Source organism: Eptatretus burgeri, chromosome 7, assembly GCF_056783735.1.
Source record: "Eptatretus burgeri isolate ZD-2024b chromosome 7, Ebu_testis_v1, whole genome shotgun sequence".
Lineage (NCBI taxonomy): Eukaryota > Metazoa > Chordata > Myxini > Myxiniformes > Myxinidae > Eptatretus > Eptatretus burgeri.
The window spans coordinates 88,245,452-88,270,214 of NC_140967.1; the positions used below are offsets into that span (position 1 = coordinate 88,245,452).

At 41.0% G+C, this 24,763-nt stretch overlaps 1 protein-coding gene across 1 annotated transcript in view; it reads left to right on the forward strand.

Annotated features, from left to right (window-relative positions):
• SANBR (SANT and BTB domain regulator of CSR) overlaps positions 1 to 24,763 on the forward strand; it is a 90,027-nt gene that overhangs the window by 34,361 nt on the left and 30,903 nt on the right. The window contains exons 6-11 of the mRNA XM_085889493.1: positions 5,956 to 6,014; positions 7,083 to 7,243; positions 7,394 to 7,480; positions 7,560 to 7,646; positions 21,832 to 21,955; positions 23,752 to 23,895. Coding sequence (XP_085745619.1) covers positions 5,956 to 6,014; positions 7,083 to 7,243; positions 7,394 to 7,480; positions 7,560 to 7,646; positions 21,832 to 21,955; positions 23,752 to 23,895 — 662 coding nt within the window. The remainder of the gene's footprint in view (positions 1 to 5,955; positions 6,015 to 7,082; positions 7,244 to 7,393; positions 7,481 to 7,559; positions 7,647 to 21,831; positions 21,956 to 23,751; positions 23,896 to 24,763) is intronic.

Here is a 24,763-nt window from a genome sequence, read left to right on the forward strand (position 1 = left end):
CCACGTGGGGTAGGGTCGATTGCCAATTTCAATTTACCTAAATGCCCACGTGGTCCAACCTACCGGGGAAATTCACCCTCGACGGCACCCGTACGGAACGAGCCGCTTTGCGTACTCGAACCATGTGTGATCCGAGCGGTTTGATCGCCGAGATCCGTCGGTCCCAAATATCCCGTTACAACGGCAACGGCCTGGCTAATTTCCCAACACGCAGCACGCTAAGTCAATGAAGGAATAGACACGAATGAGCTGAAACATTTAACAATCGGGGTATTGATTCACAATTGGAGAATAAGGGAAGCACATAAGGGCAGAGTTAAACCGAGTAATTAAGGCACGGGGTTCCTTATAAAAAGCAAAGCAAAAAGCACTTATACAATTCACTACTTATCTTGACTGGCGCCATGAACACACACACACACGCACACACCCAAAATGATCAGACCAAATGGTCTTTATTGAGGCCTATCTCGGACCTGTCTGCCTCGTGCGGTCTTCAAGTCGAGTCGACCCAGGCCCCAGCGAGAGGCGAGCCGAACCCCGACACCGGCGAGCCACGATCAGCCTTCCGAGCTCCGCTTGGCGCTTGTCCTGGCAGTCAAAGCCTCTCCTCCGTATCCCTCCGAGGAACGGCGCGCACCCTCGCGGCACCAGTGGTGGATGGTGTCTCCAAGCTCTTGATCATCGGGAGGAGGAGGAGGAACAAGACGCTGACGACGACAACCAAGACAAGACCAAGACCTCTACCTCGACCAACACCGACAGACTGACCACTGTGCGGATCCTCTGTCCCTTTTTATCCTCTCCGACGTGCTCGCTCAGGCGTCAATCATTCTCGGGCGGGGCTCACTCTCGTGTGGATCATTCTCGGGCGGGGCTCGACCTTTTCCCTACTTGGCGCTCTGCCAAATGAATCGGTGGGTGGGGGCATAACCTTTCCCCTAGTGATCGTGCGGAGAATGCTGGGAGCAGAAGGTTTCTCGGGCGCGGCTCAACCTTTCCTCTACTGGGCACCCTGCCAAGCAAATCGGTGGGTGGGGGCATGACCCTTCCCCTAGTGGGCACGCGGAGAATGCCGGGAGCAGAGGGTCTCTCGTCATTGTTTTATTCCACGCTTGAGTGGTCCGCAGCTGTTGTTGTAGTTCTTGTTGGTGGAAAAAAAAGAAAAACCCGAACTATCAAAATAACTCCACAGCGCATGGACATTTATTTACCCATTAGACAAGGGGAAGGAAGCTATCTATAAAACACATACTTACCGATATAACTGCGCTATAGGATGGCTGTCTGTCTGTGTGCTCATGGCTTCCAGATTCGCAACAATATTTAAACCCCTGTCTATTTTTTTGTCTGTCTGTATGTGAACAGGATATCTCATAAAGTTGTGGACGTATTCGGACAAAACTTGGTTGACTGGTTGGGTGTGTGACAAAGACACAGCAATTCGATTTTGGTGAAGACCTGAATCCGAAACCGGACACGAGAGGTTTTTTTTTGAAGTGATTCTTTACCATTGAGAGATGGGGCCAAACATGATATATAGCATGATAGTTCAAAAAGTTGTGGATGAGTTATGACAAAACAGGGTGGATGAGTTAGTGAGGTGACAAGAACAATCCAATTCGATTTTGGTTCAGGTCCGAATTCAGATCTGACCTCAGTGAGATACAAAATCTAAACTGTTCAGCCTGGTGGAAGTATGTGCTCTACCGGGTGCCATTCTAGTAATTAATGTATATTCATATTACCACATAGTAGTGCTCTATGCAAACATTTTCACATAAATTAGACAAGACAGTCCATCATTGTAATCACAGGCCGGCCATCCAGGAGTCTTTCTCGGGAATGCCAGCTCTGCGCACTCCCCATGCCACTTGTTTTTTTTTTTTTTGACATCCCAGAAGTGTGATTTGTTGAGCTGCCGAATTTGACATTGCTCCCGGACCACACTTTGGCTACTGAGCGTTCATTTGGAAACAAGAACTTTGATAACATTGTTAAAAGACACGAAAATTTTCCAAACAGTTTAAACAGTAGCTTCTCCAATATTGAACTTGATTCCTGACAAATATAGGGTCACATAACAAAATACATAAAATAAAGTTTCTTTTTTTTGGTTTTTGGTTTCTGTTTTTTGGTTTTTTGGTTTCTTTTTGGTTTGGTTTTGGTTTCTTTTTGGTTTCTGGTTTTTTGGTTTCTGAATTTTGGTTTCTGCGCGAGTAAGCCGACCTTGGCTTGGCTTAGATCAAAAGAAGCACCAGCCCCAGTAGCACCAGACTCGCCCGTAATTTCCCCCCCAAAAGCATTTCTATTTTGCTCAGTGCGTAGCTTGCTAAACGTCTTTGTCCTGGTTCTTGGATGTAATGTCTCATAGTTAATTAATTCATCAAATCTTGCAGGAATCCCATCAACATTTTAAATCTCTGACATTGTCCATCTTATCCATTTCTCTCATCACCAAAACAGCAACATGCTGCAATATAACCACCTCACATAAACTAGCCATCCAATCACGTCCTCTGACCTTTTAAATACAAATCCATTCCTCTTATCAAAACAATTAAATATAGTTTAAACCTCTGTTTTTATACAGGTGTACAAAAATTGTCAAATCATTTGTCAAAGTTAAGTCATCAGGCGAATAGCATTTAAATTGCAGCTCAAAACACTCTATCCACACATGTAGCTATCTCGGCAGAACCTTCCTCATCTTTTCCCAAATATCACTGTTGTGGGGAAGCCTGGTGTTGGCTTAGTGGTTAGGGTGGTGGCTTGCACGACTTTGTATTCAAAGAGCAACAGACAGCAAGTCTGCACTTGTCTATGGAGGACTCAGACGAAGAACCATCAACATAACATTCACAGACTAATGAAGACAGCATTAACGTCCATTAACGCCTAGTTTAACGTCCATCCTAGGGATAATTGATTGATCACTCTCTACCAGAATGCTGGTGGGAGGTTATAAATCCTCATTCATCCCAAGGTACCAAATCATATACAAATACTTTACAAGTCACTTTAAAATTATTCCAAATCACATTTCTACATTTTGATCACATTTTAAGTACGAATCAAATCGAATTTTGGAAACATTTCTCTCACATCATTGCCAACGGCATGCGCATTTCGACACAGTAGCTGCCAACCCCCCCCCCCCCTTTGAATCTGCATATGAATTGAATGAAGGGTTCAGTACCCATAATGCCGGCAAGAGCAAGCCTCCAAAATGGACTTTCACTTTCGGAATATATTCCACATTCACAATTGTTATTTCACGAGTTACCCAAAATCCCTAAGGCTTTAAAATAAAACTCCAACACTTTCTTCAGTGTCTATCCAAAGCACAGCACACACATTTATGTCCTTTCCTGCCGACAAAGCAGACATTCAGCATTTAGTGTTGGCCCGTTCAGGGAGATTCGTGACCTTGGTTTTTATCAGCACCAAGCAAGTGGCCCCAAGCCAAAGTGGTCTCATCATGAGCCAGTAACCAAACCCTGAACAGCCAGACTGCTTTAACTCCCTGCCTGAAGTTTCTTTAGTTGTTGCAATATCATTTATAACAAGACATTCATGTATGACATCGTACAGTAATCTTCAGTTCCTAATCGAGCTCACAATCGCTTCTAATTCAGATTTTCACACACACACCTCTCGATCCGGTCCCAAAACACTCTCAACGACATCCGCCCCGCACAATGAATCAGCAACGCGTGCAGATCAATCGTCATCGTTTTTCTTCTGGAATCGGCGTGTGCACTTCACCTTGTCCAGAGTCTTCACAATCTACGGTGACGACCAATCTCTATCTCCATTTTCCGTACTCATGCATTCCCATAAGCTTCACAGGTCACAATACACAATAGAGCACGTTTTATTCCAGTGAAATCTATTGGACTCGCATACGTTCCATTTCAACACTCACTCAGCACCACATGCAGATCAATGCAAATTAGTGTGCATACAAATCCGTCCAAAGAGGTAACTCCTTGCGAATCCGTAACACCTCCATACAATACAATGCAACAATTTCACAGCAAGCAAACTTCCAGTGAGTACAATGATCAAACCAGAATCCAAACAGGTAACTCAACAAACATTCATCCAACAGCATTTCCCATCTTTTAAACCATTACCAGGTCACAAATACCATATAGTATGCACTTCATAACCTCAATCCACATAACACGTAACAATCACACTACACAGTGAGCTGGGTCTCGAACCCCTCTCTTTGCGGAGGTGGTATTCCAACCCCCCTCCCTTTGGCCAGAGGGGATTGGCCTTTTCCCCTCTGCTCTGCTGTACCCAGTACAGCACAGTGAGCCGAGTACCGAACTCACTCAAGGTACGGTGAAGACTCGAGCTTCCCGTCAAGAGATCCCTGATCTCTTGTTCAGCCCCGAAGGCTTAAGCAGTCTCTGACCGTAGGATCCTCTCAGGCCTATCAATAAAAATTCTCTGACATGTACTTTCCTTTGTTCGAAGTACGTTACCCACTAAGAACAGGCCCGCCGTCAGGGATGGCATCTCGTTGGCATTCGCCGTCCCTCCAGACCACGGACTGCCTCCAGGGATTTAGTACATCTGAGTCACGGCACCAAATTGTTGTGGAATTTTGTTGTTAACCGACTCAATGTAAATCCTGTTACTCAAAATAAAACACTGTCCACTACGAGAGTACATTACATCAGAGAACCTTTATTAACATGGTACCACGGAGTCCAAACCACTGAGATGGTATACATCCACAATGATTTGCACTAAACTAAGCTTACATTTCCTGGCATTTATATCCTTTAGTGGGAGTGGAGGGGTCTGATAAGCATTTACGCAAAATAATTCAAAATGCAATACGTGTCCACTAAGTTAGAAGCGAATGACATAATCATGGCAAAAGTTAGTGTTATCAACCAGGTCACTTTGTTCCATAGCAAGACATTCTTTTTATCAACATTTAGGTCAGAAGACTCAGGTAAAGGGAAGTATAACTGACAGCCAATTTGACTTATAGCATAAAAATTAAATTTATAAAGCACCAGCAACAATTATAATTGAGAGTACATAAATATAATTATTTTTCTTCCACAATTCCCCCCTTTTTGCTTATCAGGAAAATTTGAATAATTATATTACACATGATCACCATACCCCGTTCCTGGAGGAGAAAAGATATCCGTTACACAAGTTCAATCAACAATGGCAGCGAGTGCTCATATCAGAAGAATGCTGGATGACGACCATTTCAATAGTGTCCCAGCCAGGTTCGTGAGTGTGTTTCCATTTAATTCATGGCCTGTTCATCAGCATGTGTCAAATCGAAAAGACATGCTACCCGAAGTCAGAAGATAAGCAGGTCAGGGTGTAGATAGAGCAGCACCCAAGGGGAAACACAGTTGAGGTACACTTTGAGCTGCAGAGAAGGTATATCTTGGCAGCTACGAGATTGGGCCCGACAGTTGGTTGAAGGAGATGAAAAGGATTTGAGAAGTGACCCAGAGATCCAGCCCCAGCAGAGTTTGGGGCCTCGTAGCAGCAGTTTGTGCAATCAGGTTTGATTCACCAAGTGAGCTGTGCACGTTAGATGCAGCCGCGATGGCTGCACGAGCCCTACCCGCACCCACCGTACATGAGAGCATGCCATCAATCAGATGTTCTTGCTACATGCACTGCACTTATCATTTGCATTGTAGGCCTTCCCCATTGTTTTTGTACTTCATCTTCATCACTGGATCTCGACTTTTGGAGTATGGAATTTTCATTATTGTGGAGTATTTTTTGTCTGATACTTGATTCACTTGTTAAAATTGTGAAAACCTTAAAAGGTCCGATACAATAGTAATGTAGGGAAAGGTGATTAATGTGATTGTATCTCAAATTTTTACTCCCCATTGTCTAACAATTTTTCTTGCAAAAATAATTGTGCCTTTTATCATCCCATTCACCATAAAGAACCAAACAATGTGATCTCCATTCTGCTATCATCTGACTTTCTCAAAATGGATTTGTTGGTAAGTGCAGGCTTTTCTGAATGTCTGAGCCATTTGCGAGATTTGCGTAATGACTAACAATTCAATATGAATCACAATATAGCACTTGTATATTGCATTGTTGTTACATTTGATCCGTGAAACTTCAGTTCAGCTGCATGAAACAAGTATTATAAATGTACACTATTATCATGTCAAACCGTTTTAGGTATTTGTACCTCTCCTGCATTACAATTATAACATGTGATTATAATTATTTGGTTTTGTGCAGCATACATAGTGGATAAATACTTGAGTCCGTGTCAGTGCGGTGTCAAAATATCTTTGATTACGTGGTTACTTAACGTGCCGATTGATGTGCTTTTAATGGCCAATGTGAAAATCAGCAAAAACATCTCTCGCTGATGCACAGCAATACCATTTGTGAATATAAATACATATATACAAAGGGTAAAAAATCTCTATATATCTCTATATATCTCTATATATATCTATATATCTCTATATATCTCTATATATCTCTCTATATCTCTCTATATCTCTCTATATCTCTCTATATCTCTCCATATCTCTCTATATCTCTCTATATCTCTATATCTCTCTATATCTCTATATCTCTCTATATCTCTATATCTCTCTATATCTCTATATCTCTCTATATCTCTATCTCTTGCAGTATATATATATCTCTCTCTCTCTCTCTCTCTCTCTCTCTCTCTCTCTCTCTCTCTCTCTCTCTCTCTCTCTCTCTCTCTCTCTCTCTCTCTCTCTCTCTCTCTCTCTACCTCTCGACCTCTCGACCTCTCGACCTCTCGACCTCTCGACCTCTCGACCTCTCGACCTCTCGACCTCTCGACCTCTCGACCTCTCGACCTCTCGACCTCTAATTTTTCATGTTACCATTCACTGATATCAAACCTAACAATGGTTTGATGTCTAAGACATGCGGAGATATGTCCATTGACGCATTCACATTGAATTCTATTTTCTAGTTTAGCCTGTGAAGGTACCTGCCACATTGGTTCCTTGAATAGGAGTCAAGCAATTGTGCTGCAGAAGCTAACTGTGTGGTACATTCAACCTATACAGGTAGAAGAGTGTGTGCGGTTTTGCCACAAGAACATGAACTCGATCGTGGTGGCTTCTCGCAGAATGGATTGCCTCAGCAATGCCCTGGTGCGCCGGATTGCGAGCCAGTTCACACATAGTGAAACTCAAGAAATTCAAGACAAGAGGGACACTTTCAAAAGGTTGCTTGTCCTCACTTTAAAAAGTAAAATATCATGTGATATCATAATATTTATTGACATATCAAGAATATTGCTTGGAGCTGAAGTCTCATTAATTTCTTCATTTTTAATGGCCTATCCTGTACATTCCACTGCATACTCTGTTTGCAGCAAAATCTTTCACATGAAGATTGACCTTCTAATGGACCCAAATGCTGTCAACCCTGATTCTCCTGGCTCAGCAGCCTCCTTATACAAGTATGAGAAGGACATGGAATTGTTTCAAATATACTGTGATTCTCAAAGATGAAAACTGATGTCTTGAACCATCCTGCAGATGTGGTGTTTGCAATAAGCTCTTGACTCAACGTACTGAAAGCCTGTTTAACTGTGCACCCGATAGTGCAGTTGATCACCATACAAAGTAAGTTATCGCTTTTTTTTTTTCAGAATGTTGTGTATTGCCAATGAATATGTGATCACATGGTTCTCCCTCCCTTTTAGATATCATGGCACATCATTGCTGGAGTTTTTGACCCTGCTGTTTGTTGTGATATCACAGCCAAATATTTTGTGTCCATCATTTTATCAAAGCACAATATTTTCAGCATACATTGATAAGGAATAACAGGTGAATGACAAATTTATTTATGTATCTCGGTTAGGCAGTATATTGCTACAGGGTGAAGTTAATGCTTGTATGCCTAAGATTCGTTCTAGAAATTATTGTTCATTTTTTATGACTGTAATGTTTGTTGAAGTAAGATGTTTATTCTTGATTCGTCTTTAACCTGCATAGAAAAATCGCCAGGCTGTGAGAGATTTCCGGCTACTTCCGGGTATAGAATTGTCTTGGAAGTATGAGGGGTTTGCAGAAGGATGGACTTTCGTGGATGTTCTCCTTCTGAGGATTTCTAAATTGGAAGCAGAGGAGAAGCCAGAAAAAGAAGAATAGACTATCTCGAGTCATTTTTAGCTCACCTGGAACGCATCGTCCGTCCATCCACAAACCCTTGCAACTTCTTTTCTGAAACTACACATACGATTTCAATGAAACTTGACCACAACCAAGCTGTTAGTACCATTGTTGTACCAAAGTTTGTTCATGGCATTAAAAAAAAAAAACAATTGGGGTCTAAGGGTGTATATGGGGTGGGGGGGATTGCCCCCCAAAATAGATATTTGCGATAACATTGGTTCATTGGTACATTTTGCTGATTCCGTCCCACGTTGACTTCCTCCTCAGTATCATTATTCTACCAGGTAAGCGCCCAGGGGTATTGCCCCTATTTTTTCAAATTACAGTTGTTGGTGGAGTCAGGCCAGCTGTCCAGCCAATGGGTGCAGAGTGGACATACATACCCACATACATCATAGCTCCATTATGGTATGATATTGAAGTACTGTTGGACCCCGCTATTCGCGGATTCACTATTCGCAACCCCATGTTCGCAGGTCATAAAGTGTGACCTGCTTCGACATTCACGAATTCGCAGGTTTTTTTGGTCATTGTTATTATTATTATTATTATTATTATTATTATTATTATTATTATTATTAGGGTACCCTGTTAGTACAGGGTACCCTATTGTTTTTCTTAAGATTATTTCTTTATTAGGGCTTCAAGCATGGCTGAAGCTCTATTGAAATCGTTCGTATTATTAGGGCTTCAAGCATGGCTGAAGCTCTATTGAAATCGTTAGTATTATTATTATTAAAGGCGTATTTATGTTCTACTGACCGATTTTGTGGCGGATCTGGAGGGAAAACTGTTCGATGAAATTGAACGAAACTTAACAGGATAATTAATCACCACCTGAAGTTTATACTATGAAACATTTGATGACGTAGGTCACGTGGTATGGCGGCCATATTGGATTTTATCCAAAACCTAAAAACATCTTCTCCAGAAGGGATAACACGACAGCCTCAAACTTTTGCACACATTTGCATTATTCCATGTTAATGTTAATTTGTTAATTTGGTCGAAATCGTTACATAATTTATATGATTTAAAATGATGCTGATTCGCCTCATTAAATATGCAAAATATGCAAATGAGAGTTGAAAAAATTTAATTACAAATTTAGATAGCACATAAACAGGGGACTCCCAATTTATTTATACTATGTCTGAATTTGACCCCAGTGAGCCCCCAGCGCCCCCCAAAGTTGAAAATGACCCATTTTTGAAATGTCATAAAATGAAAACAATGCTTGGATTAAATTCAATGAAACTTATCCATTTAATAACACTCCAGTTGAAGTTTATACTTTGAAAATTTTGATGACGTCGGTCACGTGGTATGGCGGCCATATTGGATTTTCTCCAAAACCTAAAAACATCTTCTTCTCCAGAAGGGATAATCTGACAGCCTCAATCTTTTGCACACATTTGCTAAGTTCCATTGGAATGTTAATTTGTTAATTTGGTCGAAATCGTTATTTAATTTATATGATTTTAAATGATGCCAATTTTCCTCATTAAATATGTAAATGAGAGTTGAAAAAATGTCATGACAAATTTAGATAGCACATAAACAGGGGACTCCCAATATATTTATACTATGTCTGTATTTGCCCCCAGTGAGCCCCCAGCGCCCCCCAAAGTTGAAAATGACCCATTTTTTTAAATGTCATAAAATAAAAACAACGCTTGGATGAAATTCAATGAAACTTATCCATTTAATAACTCTCCACCTGAAGATTATACTTTGAAAATTTTGATGACGTGGGTCACGTGGTATGGCGGCCATATTAGATTTTCTCCAAAACTTAAAAACATCTTCTTCTCCAGAAGGGATAATCTGACAGCCTCAATCTTTTGCACACATTTGCTAAGTTCCATGGTAATGTTAATTTGTTAATTTGGTCGAAATCGGTATTTAATTTATATGATTTTAAATGATGCCAATTCGCCTCATTAAATATGCAAATGAGAGTTGAAAAAATTTAATGACAAATTTAGATAGTACATAAACAGGGGACTCCCAATATATTTATACTATGTCTGTATTTGACCCCAGTGAGCCCCCAGCGCCCCCCAAAGTTGAAAATGACCCATTTTTGAAATGTCATAAAATAAAAACAACGCTTGGATGAAATTCAATGAAACTTATCCATTTAATAACTCTCTACCTGAAGTTTATACTTTGAAAATTTTGATGACATAGGTCACGTGGTATGGCGGCCATATTGGATTTTCTCCAAAACCTAAAAACATCTTCTCCAGAAGGGGTAATACGACAGCCTCAAACTTTTGCACACATTTGCAAGGTTCCATTGGAATATTAAGTTGTTAATTTCGTCGAAATCGTTACATAATTTATATGATTAAAATGATGCCGATTCGCCTCATTAAATATGCCAAATATGCAAATGAGAGTTGAAAAAATTTAATGACAGATTCTGATTGGGCTTGAAGAGGGGATTCCAAATATGTTTACACTATGTCTGTATTTTACCCCAGTGAGGCCTCAGAGCCCCCCAAAGTTGAAAATCACCCATTTTTGACATGTAAAATGAAAACCAAAGAAGATAGACAAAAAGTGACCACACATTCTGGAAGATATTTTAACGTTCTACAAGTTCGCCATTTACATTAATATGCAAATGTGGAGTTGTTGGACTTTTTTGGGGACTTGAAAATTTGTCCAGCCTCGATTTGTCCAATGTGAAGTTTCTTTCTTTATCATGTATTGCAATGGGCTTTTCAATCCTACATTGATATAACATGAGGGACCCCGTAGCTAGGCCCCATTGCAGACTTGAACTAACTTTCTAACTCGGAAAACCCACATCATGTGACAGGGTGATGGTGTTGAAATTTGTTAAAATGGAGGCACGCCTTGAAGCCCGGGATTACTGGTTTCCAGTTTTAATTAGGGTACCCTGTGAGTTCAGGGTACCCTATTGTTTTTCTTCTGTTTATTATTACGCATTATTATTATTTTTCTTCCGCCGTAAAAATTTCCAATTTTTTTCGCTTTAAATGCCATTTTCTCAGAAATGGTAAGACCAATCGACACAAAATTTTCACCAAATATGTATTTTTTTGATAGCAGACATAATTGATAATTGTTACGTCATAGGTCACGTGATAGGGGCGCCATCTTGAAAAAACAGATAAACTTTGGACCTCTGTATCTCGGAAACCTTCTAGGGTAAAAAAATTTCGCTTCATACATTTTAACAAGCTCCCTCTCGGGAATACGTGTGATTTCTCGTGACGTCATCAGTGAAGAGGTATCCCAGTAAAAATTCGTCAAGTAGAACGCCACATGGCAAAAATTTGAAATTTCTTGAGCGTCATCTACACAAAAATTCATCGTAGAAAAAAAATATTTTGACGTCATCGGTGACGTAATTCGGCCGCACATTCTCCCTGAGGTTCTCTTTCAAGTTTGTTAATTTGTTGTTGATACGTCACATGGTTTGGCGGCCATCTTGAAAAAAACCCTAAAACCTTCAAACATCTTCTCCAGAAGCGCTGGTCCAATGAAGGCGAGATTTCAGAACTATATTCGTGACATGTATGCGATGCAAGTTTGTTAATTTCAAAGTGATAGGTCACATGGTTTGGCCGCCATGTTGGATTTAAGAAAAATATTAAATAATGTTTTCTCTGGTATTTCATAAGCCATCGAAGTGAAAATTTGCAAGTGCCTTCTTCGCTGAAGTCTGCATACATGGTAAAAAAAATTTTACCTCAGAAGTTACATGGTTTGGCGGCCATCTTGGATAGAAAAATAGACTTTATCCGATTTACACGAAACTTCACACACTTGTTCGGGTCGACGATGGAAAGCAGAATTTAAATTTATGATATCATAGGTCACAAGGTTCGGCAGCCATTTTGGATTGAAAATGAATAAATTTTAAAAATCTTCTTCTCCAGAAGGGCAAGACAGATGAAGACGAAACTTCACACATGTATTCCCCATGAGGTCCTTTCTCAAGTTTGTTAATTTCTTCTTGATCGGTCACATGGTTTGGCGGCCATCTTGAAAAAACCCTAAAACCTTCAAACATCTCCAGAAGCGCTGGTCGGATGAAGGGCAGATTTCAGAACTATATTCGGGACATGTAGGCGATATAAGTTTGTTAATTTCGAATTGATAAGTCACACGGTTTGGCCGCCATGTTGGATTTAAGAAAAATATTAAATAATGTTTTCTCTGGAACTGCTTAACCTAACGAATCGAAAGTTTGCAATTATCATCTACCATCGTGTGTGCACGCGTGGTAAAAATTATGATGTCACACGTCACATGGTTTGGCAGCCATCTTGGATAGAAAAACGCACCTTTACCGATTAACTAGAAACTTCACAAACGTGTTCCAATACCCAGTTGGAAGCAGAATATAAATTTGTGATGTCATAGGTCACATGGTTCGTCAGCCATCTTGGATTGAAAAATAATATCTTAAAACGTCTTTTTCTCTGAAACGACTTAACAGATCCAGGCGAAACTCCACCACTATGACCGCCTCTCCATGACGAATAAAAAGTTCTCACCCCTTTTGAGGTACGACGCAACGTTTGGCAGCCATAGTGGATTGAAGGAAAAATATTAATTAATGTTTACTCTGGAACTACTGCATCAATAAATGTGAAACATCACCGTTATGGTGGAACAGTCATGCGGAATGAGGGTTTGAAATTTCAACGGGATCGGGCCCAGGGTTTGGCAGCCATGTTGGTTTTAAGAAAAATATTAAATACTGTTTTCTCTGGAACTGCTTAACCTTACGAAGCAAAAATTTGCACTTATCGTCTCCGATCGTGTTTGCACATGTGGTGAAAATTATGACATCACAAGTCACATGGTTTGGCCGCCATCTTGGATTGAAGGATAAATATTAATTAATGTTTACTCTGGAACCGCTGCTTCTATATATACGAAACTTCACATTTGTAATTTAGCCGACATGCGAAACAAACGTTTAAAATTTCAACCTGATCGGTCACACGGTTTGGCAGCCAGAATTATTTAATTATTTGAATCTGTTCGCCAGTAATAAGGAAATTGAATGCTTTGTGCTGCCCGGTTCGTAACTCGTCTGTTCCGCGCCGTCTCGAAGCAGGCCTGTGTTTGTATCACCATTAAATAATGTTTTCTCTGGCACCACTTATCCGATAAATGCGAAACTTTGCGACTATGATTTAAGTCTCATGTTGTATCAGTTGTGTCAAAGGCGGACGGACTGGGTACCCGGTCATCACTGCCAGCAGTTATAAAGTGGCAGTTCTAGTTATTATTATTATTATTATTATTATTATTATTATTATTATTTAACACATCAGGACTGGTCTCATATCCACCTGGTAAATTTGAAATCAGCAAGCATCACAGCATTACATAAAAAAGGTGCAAAAACGGTTCTCCTAAACTCCAGCCCAATGAGCTCACCTCAATTATCTCCTTCATCGTTACCTGCATCCCTTACAATTATCCGCAAGGTCATGGAATCCATTATCGCAATTGACATAAAATCATTCCTTTTTTCCAACAGCCTCATCTCAGATCGTCAGTTTGGATTCAGACCTCGTCACTCCACCTGGGACAGTTTTTCAAATTTTACATGTTAAATATTGCTCCCAACAATGGTGGAGGCCCTCAATATAGACATGAGATCAGGGCAGTCTCTCTGGACATATCTCGAGCTTTTGATACAGTCTTGCATCCTGCCATGCTCTCCAAACTGTCTGCCTATGGAATCCAAGGCAAACTCCACTCTTGGATTATTGACTTCCTCCACTCTCGTAGACATCGTGTGGCTCTCAACGGAACTCCTTCCTCTCCTCTCCCTGTCAAGGCTGGAGTACCCCAAGGCCCCATATTATTCCTAATCTTCATCAATAATCTCACTGACTCTGGAAAATCCTCTTTGTTTCTTTGATGATGACTCCACTCTCTGCCATGACATCTCTCATCCTTCTGATAGACAGGCAGCAGCCTCTCCTCTCTTCTCAGACCTTGACAAAATCACAAACTGGTCAAGCACAATTTTGCTTGTGTATCCATATTGTCCACCCTGTGCATCATCCCTTATCCCTCATCGTTACCTGCATCCTTTGTTTATCCGACTCTGACTACTTTCTCCGTCCACCCTGCTGTTGTTATTTCCCCTTTCTCCTGCTGTTCCCATTGTTATGTTGTGTCCTGATTTGTTCTGTGTAATCGCTCTTCCACGAGCCAAGACCATGTTAAAAAAAAACAACATTTTAAACATTGCCCTGACATTCGTGGACCCCATCATTTGCAGCATTTTCCAAGAACGTATCCCCCATGAATAGTGGGGTCTGACAGTATCTTAAATGTTATCTCAAGCAGTGAGCATTTGTGAATGGTCTATTAAGTCTATTCTTGTGAAAAATGCCAGGGGCATAGAAAAAGCTCCTTCACATGGTATGTGGCAAACAATGGAAAAGAAGGGACATTGCATAGATTGTAGAAAATGCCAAACAATCGAAATGAAGGGACATTCCATGGCTTGTGGAAAATGCCAGAAGATAGACAATAAGGCACTTTCAAAAAATCTCGTGTGCAAGCTGTACTACCCTTGTGGTCTTAGGAGGACCCAAGTAATGCTCTCGAAAAGTTCATGTAAAGGGGCGCCAATTTTTTTTAACAAATTATTCACACACATGCACATTATCTGATGTGTTTTCGTTTACAAGGTACACAAAAAAATTGACGTACTGACGGGTTTTAACCTATATATGCAGGTCGCCCCTTTATATATGCCTGGTATTGGCTTAATGGTTCGGGGTGGCAGGCTTTGGATCCAAGGGTCCTGAGTTCAAATCCCGCTCAGCTCTTGAATTAATACCAGGTGGGGTTAACTCGGCCTGCCATCCTTCCGAGATCGGCAAAATGAGTGCCAGCATGCTGGTATACTGCGTCAGAGTGGCGACCTGTCCAGGATTGTGCCCAATAGCCAAGGAGACTGCTGAAGCAGCACCAATGCTCTGCACAGAGTATGGTCCCAATCTCCTCCTCCTCCTCCCTTTATATGAACTTTTCGAGAGCATTACTTGGTTCCTCCATAGAACACAAGGGTAGTACAGCATGCACAGGAGATTTTTTTGAATGTGCCTTCTTGTCTATCGTCTGGCATTTTCCAAAAGCCATGGAATGTCCCTTCTTTTCCATAGCTTGGCAAATACCATTATAAAGGGGCCTTTTCTATTCCCCTGGCGTTTTTCACAAGAATGGAACGGTTTCTCTGTATTACTGATGGTATTCCATGTTTCAGCCAGTTTTCTTCAAAATTTTGAGCACCTTTTTTTTCTTCTTTGTCAGGTCAGGTGAGATTAGATCTGTGACTTGCTTACAGGTACCATGTAAACCTGAACGAACCTGTTCCATGGTCAGGTTGTCGGCGACTAAATCGTATCCCCCACCAAGTTTCTTGGTGAGGAGGGTGTATGATATGGACACCCAGCAGGATGAAGAACAAAACCTGTCAAAGGGCAGAGGAGCTCCTTGTGAGCCAATGGCCATCCATATATAGTGCCCAACTGTGTATGCGGACGTCCTCCTCCAGTTTGGTTACTTTTTTATTTGGAGGTTGGTGGCAGGACTTCCACTCCGGCCACCGTAAAACCCTTCACTTTGCAAAACATACGAAAAGTACAAAAAAAATCTGCAAAGCCACTCTGTGGAAGTACCTCCTGTTCAGCTGCCCTCCGCAGGACGGCTCACTGGATGACGGGATTGGGGCAAAGCCTTCGGTACCCCCCAATCTTTGATGATAGGAGGAAAACTATGGGGTAACCTTTCCGGGTCAGATTGCGGTAGTGTGTGTGTGTGTCGCAGTGCTGGATTAACCATTAGGCAGACAAGGCATGTGCCTTAGGGCCAGCCAAAAATTCTATTCACATTAAATATTTGTCTTTTCTTTGTATTAAATATTTTGTTCTTGAATCGGTTCATCTTTTGTCTGGGGTCCATTTCCATGAGCACGAGATGTAATTTAAAATTTTCAGGTCGTTCTCTAAAATTTCAAAATGTGCCTTAGGGCCAGCCAAGGCTTAATCCGGCACTGGTGTGTCGGGGTGGTACTGAGGTGTCATCCTCCACACAAGGGTCTCTTTGGTTAACCTGAGGCGGTCCCTTCAGGTGGGTGCCTCGAATGTCTTATCACGAAGAGAGGATGATCACCTGTCTCTGTTATCATCTGAGCTCAAGCATTTGGACATCAGCATTGCAGCACTGTCTGAGGTTTGGAGACCGGATTGCGATGAGATCATGGTGGGTGGTTACACCTACTATTGGTCTGGTCGCTCTGATGGTTACCATGCCCAAGGAGTTGCTGTCGCTGTGTCCAATAAACTGACTCCAATGATAATTGAGGTAATACCGGTCAACGAGCGTATTACGAGACTAAGGATTTGTCACTCCTTGCATGTCATTTCCCTGGTCTCTGCATATGCTCTGACTGAGGCGAGTGATCTCACTGTGAAGGACACATTCTATGCCACGCTAGAGTCTGGAGTTCATCAGTGCCCCAGGCGAGGTACTCTTCTAGTCTTGGGGGATTTCAATGCATCGACTGGAACTGATAGGGATGGTTATGAGATGTGTGTTGGTCCCGATGGGTCTGGAATTGTGAACCAGAATAGCACCAAGTTCCTTGACTTTGCAAGAAGTCATAGACTTAGGGTGGTGGCTGGTTCATTGCTTCAGCACCCACAGGCTCATCGCTGGACTTGGTATTCCAACGCTGGTGGTGTGGCAAAGGAGATTGACCATGTGCTCGTTGATGGTTGCTGGAGAATGATCCAGACCTGCAGGGTCTACTGGAGTGCTCAGTTCCTCAATGCTGACCACAGGCTTGTTGTCACAACTCTGAAGTTGCAGCTTAAATCCAGGAGAATGGTACCATTCCAGCTGAGGCTGGATGCTGGCAAGCTTAAGGATGAGAGGGTAGCTGAGGAGTTTGCGAACAGGCTGAGTGGAGATTTGGGGGGGGTGTGGGTGCTTTGGGGAATCCTGAAGAGTTGTGGAGTGCCTTCAAGACCACTGTCCTTGATGTTGCCGGTGGATGTTTTGGAACTTACCATAGGGTGAAAAATAATTTTGTCCCTCTAGGGCAAATAGATACCATTGACTAGAGTTGCAGGGCCAGAAAGAATGGCTGAGCTGAGCTGTTCAGAAAGCTGAGGCGTAAAACTACGTGTGCTAAGGGTGGACAAGGAGGCCCATGTGCAAGGAATCTGTGAGGGGGTAGAGCTTCACCTGTAGTCAAGTGATTCTCATCCTGCTTACAGGGGAATTTGTGCATTGCGTTCCTCCAAGCCCTTCCCTCGGTGTACTACAGTTAGAGCAGAGGGTGGTAGGCTCTTGACAGAGGAGTCCGAAGTGAAGGTCTGCTGGGCTGGTTACTTTTGAGTGGCTGTACCAGGCTGATCCACCAGCTGTCGAGTTGGATCTCAGGGGTGTTACTATCCCTATTGCTGACCCTCCAATCAACTGTGGTCCACCTTCGTTTGTGGAAACACAGACTACGGTGAACCAGTAGAAATTGGGTTAAGCTCCTGAGATCTGTGGCATCCATGCTGAACTTCTCAAGGCTGGTGGACACACTGTACTCGTGTCGTTGCTTGCAGTTTTGTGCTCTGCTTGGAACACAGGCATCATCGCAACTGACTTGAAGAGGGGCCTTGTTGTCCCTCTCTGGAAAGGGAAGGATGACCGCCAGGACTGCAACAACTACCAAGGGGTGATGCTGCTTTCAGTGCCAGGCAAGTCTTTGCTCGGATAATTACTGAAAGGGTTTGCCACCATCTGCTATAGCACCAGCATCCAGAGCAGAGCAGTCAGTCAGCCTTGTTTGGCCCATGTTGAGGAACTTCTTCCACTGCTTTGGAACCTGAAGCTGATTTGCAAGGATCTTGACTGTCTGGATACCTTCTAAAGCTCTTCTCACTCGTTCAGCATTGTTGATGCTTTTTGCAGGACATCTATTGGTTACAAAGTGGATCTGCTTTGTTGTTGAAGTGCTTGCCAACTTTGCAAGCTTAGTCAAAAGGAGTGTTGCAAACTCTTCAAATGCAGATGAAGGTGATGGATCTCCAGTTGTTGGATCATAGCCATTCCATCAATAATCCATACACTGTCTGATGGGATGGAATGGATATATAGGTCTGGTGTGGTGAGAGACTCTATGTTATGCATGAGGCATTTGGATGTTTCACAAGGGTTCCATGAGGCATTGAGAGTGCAAGTGGGAGTGGGCCGAGGCCGAACTACATCATATTCTCCAAACTCACTTTATTGGCTCTTCCACAAACCAGAAAGCATGCACACAGCTTCCTGCTGGACTGCAGTTCCACTATCTTGCTGCGTGAAGTGACTATTTTCTTTAGACCCACTGTTGAGAATGTTTTCGGGTTCATCTTCTTCAAAGGAGCAAAGAAACCTTGGTTTTCTTGCTGAAGACGATCTGCAAGAAATATCCATGCAACCTCCTCTCCTCGTTCTCTTGCCTTTGCTAGGTCCTTGAGCATTTGTTTGGGAGCAACCAATCCAGATGTCAAATGTACCAATTCTTCCGTCTCTGTCGTGAAGGGATGCATCATGGCTTCACTTGTTCATACAATTCTGTCGATATCCTTTTCATCCCTCCTGTTGTGAGTGGCATCCAAGTCTTTGCGCTGCCGGGTCACTTCGCTCTTCCCCACCATCTCCTCACAAGATCTTGCTATTTCTGCACGCAGATGATATGAGGATATCCGACATGATGAACTGCTCTTTTGTTAGTGGTGATACCCATCAATCATCCTCTAGTCTTGGCATCCCTATTTGCTGTCTGCTCGATAAACATATCCATAGGTATTCTTGCGTGGACTAGATTTCATCCATGAGCTCAAGGAAAATGATGAAATTTTAGATTTTGTTGACCAGCAGATATACATGCAACTCCCCATGTTGCGAACTCCACATTGCATGCACACACAAAGTAAACACGTCATGCCGATGTTATTTTGTTGTGCGCATTGTGTTGGCCATTAGTTTTTCATGCATTGCTTTTTTGACCAATCAAGTATTCCGTGAAAGAAATGCAAGTTTTTTTTTTTTTTTTGTTTTTTTTTGTCATTAATTTATTCTTTTTTTTTCCCCATAATTTCTTTAAAATGTGCATTTTTTGACAAAAATGACAAGTATACTGTATTTGACATTCTAATCTATTTATACATCTTTTGATCAGAGATTTATATAATGCCTCTGAAAAATGAGGTCGTCCTGTTATCTATATTTCCAGGCTCACGCTGTACGGCAAGATGACGCCCCCTCCTGGATCGCGCCCCCTCCTGCACACTCATGCCGCATCTCTTACAGTTACTGGGTTTATGTGCACACTACATTCATGCTTCATTTTTCAATGACCCCATAATTCATAATTTTAAAGCAACTGACTTTGAGCACTCATCGCAATAGCTATCACAATGCCACATTCTTTCCATTGTGTTCTAAGAAAGTTGTAATGCAGCAATGACGATCACGCCAACGACCTTGATGACAAATACGACCACCGCCACCACTTCGCCCCTTTTTCAGGGGGTTGGTTGAATGATGGCATTCGACCATATGGATCTATATATTACCATTATACCAACAAAGTCTTCTCTCCCGAAGCTATTCTTCACTAACGTTGATTTTTTTTTAACCTCTTCCTGACTTCTGAGCTCGGAATTCTTTATTTCAGAAACAATCCATTCATCCTTCGTATCATTCTCATCTCTGTTCCATTCCTTTTGCATCTTTGATAAGCATGCCCACATTTCAATTCCATACATCAATACTGGTCTGATACAGACTTTATAAACGCTAAATGCAGTGGAGTGTATATTATTCAATCTTACCAAATAATAAAATGTTACATTGAGTTAAAACCTCCCTCTGATGATGAGGATAATCAATTCCTATGATTGATCATATTTTGTACTACCTCCCTTAAATAAATGTCTCAAGCCAGTTCACCATGAAAGCGTAATTTGTGAACATCTCTCGACACCAGGAATGCTTATTATAGATATCATATCTCAGGAAATAATATTATTACAAAATACGTAATATTACATACTTGAATTCTCTGAAATTATATTTTGAAATCAATATAAACTTGATTTTGTTCAACAGAAAAATGCCCAGCAACTCCTTTGTAACATTTCATTGTTTCTGAACTTTGTTTTAAAGATATCACAAGTCTTGTTTGTTGTTATAATACCTTTCTGAGGGATAAATTAACCGTGTCTGCAATAAAGAAATATTTTTAAATTATAGTTCCATTGTGAATTGGCTTACGAAATTTAATCACGAGGAATTTCTAAGGGAAATCCTATTGTTATACAAAAGTCCATATTCACGCAATGCTTTAGATCTGCGATTTCTGAAGATGTTGGCAGAAACAGCTGTTCAGCAACCAAGTCAATCTCACCATTGACTGGGATCAGGGTTTTTAACGTTTTAGAGGACTAGCAATTATAGCTGTATGCTGCACAGGAGGTAAGGATGGAGTCGGAGATAATGATGAGGGATGCATGTATTTATGTACTCGTGGATTGTGCTAATAAATAAAGCAAATAAATAAATGAATTAAATGGGGAATTAATGAGTTGTATGAGCTCTTTATTTATGCGCAGTCCATACTCCGCCCCTCTCCCGACCCATAGTGCAGGGCTCCACACCGGCTGAGCTTCATTTACCAATGTTCTTGTTTATCAACATTTCAAGACAGTTTTGTGATTTTTATTTATTTATTCTGGAATTGTGGCTTCGATTTCAGCTTTGTTTCCCACCTAGAAAGTACGAAACATTTATATTGATCAGTGAATGGTTAGAAATAGCTTTATATATTTGATACTTCATGGCATAGCTGTTCCGATAAAAGATCACAAAATAGGATACCATGACCATTTTCCATTGCTTATAAGGCTGGCTTTTCTACAGTTTTGTTCCTTGCTGAAGTTGAACCCTTTCATTCATTTCAACATTCCATTGACCCCTTTTGTCTTTCAACATTTCATTGACCCCTTTGTCCATTCATTGTTGTTGTTTGATCTTCTTGAGACTTAGGCCATTTTTACAGCTCCATATTACACTCTTGTAACTTTCAGTGCCAGTACGCACACCCCATTGGAAATCGTAGCACATTCTGCAGGGAGGCCTGAATAGGCATGCCAAGTTTGGTCAGGATTGATCAAAAACTGGAGGAGTTAGCAAACAAATAACAAACATGTTGAATGTTTTTGCTTTATAGTATACATTTTGTATTATTTCTTTTTCTTTCTTTCTTTGAAAGCTCAACAGAGGTAGTCATTGAATCTCTCTCGATATGATTGATGTCATCCTTGCATGTAAGAAACACCAATAGATGAACATACAGGCAACAGGGAGGAACTTAAATGGTGAAACTGTACATGATGCATTCCATAAAGCTTCCTTGATAATTATTTGTCAGCCATTTGGATATCTTCCTTCAAAAGGTGCAACTATATCGAGTGTTTTTGAAAATGTTAAAAACACCTGGACACTGCCGGAAGATGTGCAATGCAAGTAGTTCACTATGGCATCAATTTTACCTGTTGTGTTTTCTCAGGGAACCCAATTGGGATATCAGTGACTACCTCAGCGATCTGTACAAGCAGTTGAAGTCTTGGCAAAAAGTGTACTGGTACCTCTGGGGCACCATTAACTTCCTGAAGTGTTCCTCCTGTGACAAGGTTGTATTTGGATATGCCCTTAAACACAGTTTCCAACACAAACATCCATACCACACTTTTTCTGCATCACAAAGCTGCCATAATATATGGAAACATCTAATGGCTTATAAACATAAGATCGAAAACTATTCTTCACTCGTCATACCTTGTGTACTGTTTCCTGGATAAACCGTCATTTGTGACATGTTAGAAATGTATTTGTTAATCCTTAACAGGCCTGGTGTGATTTGCATGACAGTAAAATATATTTATTTTCTTCAATAATTAATCAAAGGCTCATAAAGAAGCTTGTTCCATATTATCATATAGAAAACTATAACGACACTCGGTAGAGCACATACCTCGGCCAGGCTGAAGAGTTTACATTTTGTAGCCCACTGATAGGCCCGATCTGAATCTGGACTTTAACCCAAATCGAATTGGCTTGTTCTTGTCACCTTCCCAACCTGTCCACCAAGTTTTGTCATAATCCGTCCACAACTTTTTTGAGATATGTTGCTATATTTTGTTTTTGGCCTTATCTCTCAATAGTGAAGAATCACTTAAAAGATTGTAGTACCCAGATCCGTATTTTCACCAAAATCTAATCAACTTGTCGTTGTCACACACCCAACTTGTCTGCCAAGTTTCGTTTGAATTCATCCATAACCTTTTGAGATATCCTGCTCACAGACAGACAGACAAACAGTCAAACACACAAACAGGGGCGAAAACATAACCTCCGTCCACCTTTGGCGGCAGAGGTTACAGTGACATTAAGAAGCCATCGGTGTACTTTTGTCATCAACTACAAGGGCATTTGTAGTCCACACAGTATAAGGGATTGAAATCAGATTCAGCATCGTGTGCTGTGACTTCTGTAATGGTAAAAATATTGAAAGCCATAGATATCATGGAGATAACTCTCTTTTGCGACGTTTCCCTGCCAAGAGGAAATTTCTGCCACAACCATTTTTAACCACAATACTCTTGGTGTTGACATCTCTTGACCTAAACAATTGAAATTCGACTTTACTTCTTCTTTTCTTTTCTTTTCAAGTGGTGATGCTTATAGATAAGAACTATAAAACAAAAAATCCCTGACCAATTGACCATATTACTTTGGGCTCAAAACCAGAAACACTTTTTGAGACAACATTTGTTATAAACTCTTTAAAGGTATCGATTTGTGTGAAAATTGACAAAACGAAGTGCTGCTGCTGCATTACAATATATATGTATTTTTATGAGTGTAAATAGTATGATAATAATAATGTCTAATAATGTAATAATAATTATAATAATGACCTTACAAGGCACTTCAATGCAGGAGGCCACTTAACCCATCAAGCCTGGACAACAGACGGACAAACAGTCAAACACACAACACAGAGGTGAAACCATAACCACTGTCCACCTTCGGTGGTGGAGGTAACAATGACATTAAGAAGCAATCAGTGTACTTCTACATCAACTACAAGGGCATTTGTAGTCAACACAGTAAAAGGGATTGAAATCCCTTGTACTGTTTGTCCAGGCCCATCAAGCTTGGACATCAGTTGCCAACCTATGGTTGTTTGTCTGTGCTCTATCCTTTTTAAATTGCTGAGCATCAAGCAAGAAAGCAGCACATAGCATTTTTAAAGTCTTTGGTATGACTTTGCGGGGTCAGGTTCAAACCATTAACTTCCCAGACTGAGTGGATCCTCTGACATTACTGCAACTTGAGTTTACTTTTTTATCAAAGTGATATACAGTATTTTGATATTTCCCATCATAAACACATTCCAAAAATGTTCTTTCTTTTTTTTTTCCAGAATTTCCTATGCAATCAACTGGCACATTGCCACTATCACACTGAAATGTCAGTCTGTTCTAAAGTTCAAGGGCAAAATGAAGTTGCTTCTGGCACAATGTTTTACCCTTGTTGCAACCAACTAGATGTTCCCCATGATATTCAGGTAAGTTTACCATATACAGTATTTTCGAATATTTTCAAACCTATACTGAAATGAATGATATTTAAAAGTGCAAAGAACCCTATCTATTTTGGCCCTATCTCGTAATGATGAAGAATCATTTGAAAAATTCTTGTATCAGGAACAGGATCCAGATAGTCACCAAAATTGAACCAATTCATTCTTGTCACACACCCAACCTGTCCACCAAATTTGGTCCGAATTTGTCCACAACTTTTTTGATATATTCTACTCACAGACAGACTGGGGTGAAAACATAACTTCCGTCCACCTTCGGTGGCAGAGGTATTTAGAAAAAAAAACACAACCACAGACAAAATTTAACTCATAAGTAAAATGTTCACGATCTCTTACCCCACTTTGCTCAAATCATTATTAGCCTCGCTCATCCCCAAAGGAATTGAAGAGGTTATTGTAATTACCACTGCTACCGGAGGTGGATGGAGGTTATATTTTCACCCCTGTCTGTCTGTCTGTTTGTTTGTTTCTTTGTTTGTTTGTCTGTTTGTGAACAAAATATCTCAAAATGTTGTGGACGGATTCGGACGTAATTTGGTGGAAAGCTTGGGTATGTGATACCGATGAAATGATTAGATTTTGGTGAAGATCCAGAAATGGATCTGCGAATTTTTTTTCGTGATTTTTCATCATTGAGAGATCGCACCAAAACAATGAGCTGTATATAAGGACTAGAGTGCGCTGTCCCTATTCCGCATACGTAACCCCACTGTGTCACCATGTACGACCTGCCGCCATCACCAAAACGGGCAACTTGATTAAGGAAATACCCGGATGTGCCTATGCTTTTCGTATTTACGATACACTCACCGTATTTACGATATGGCGATGT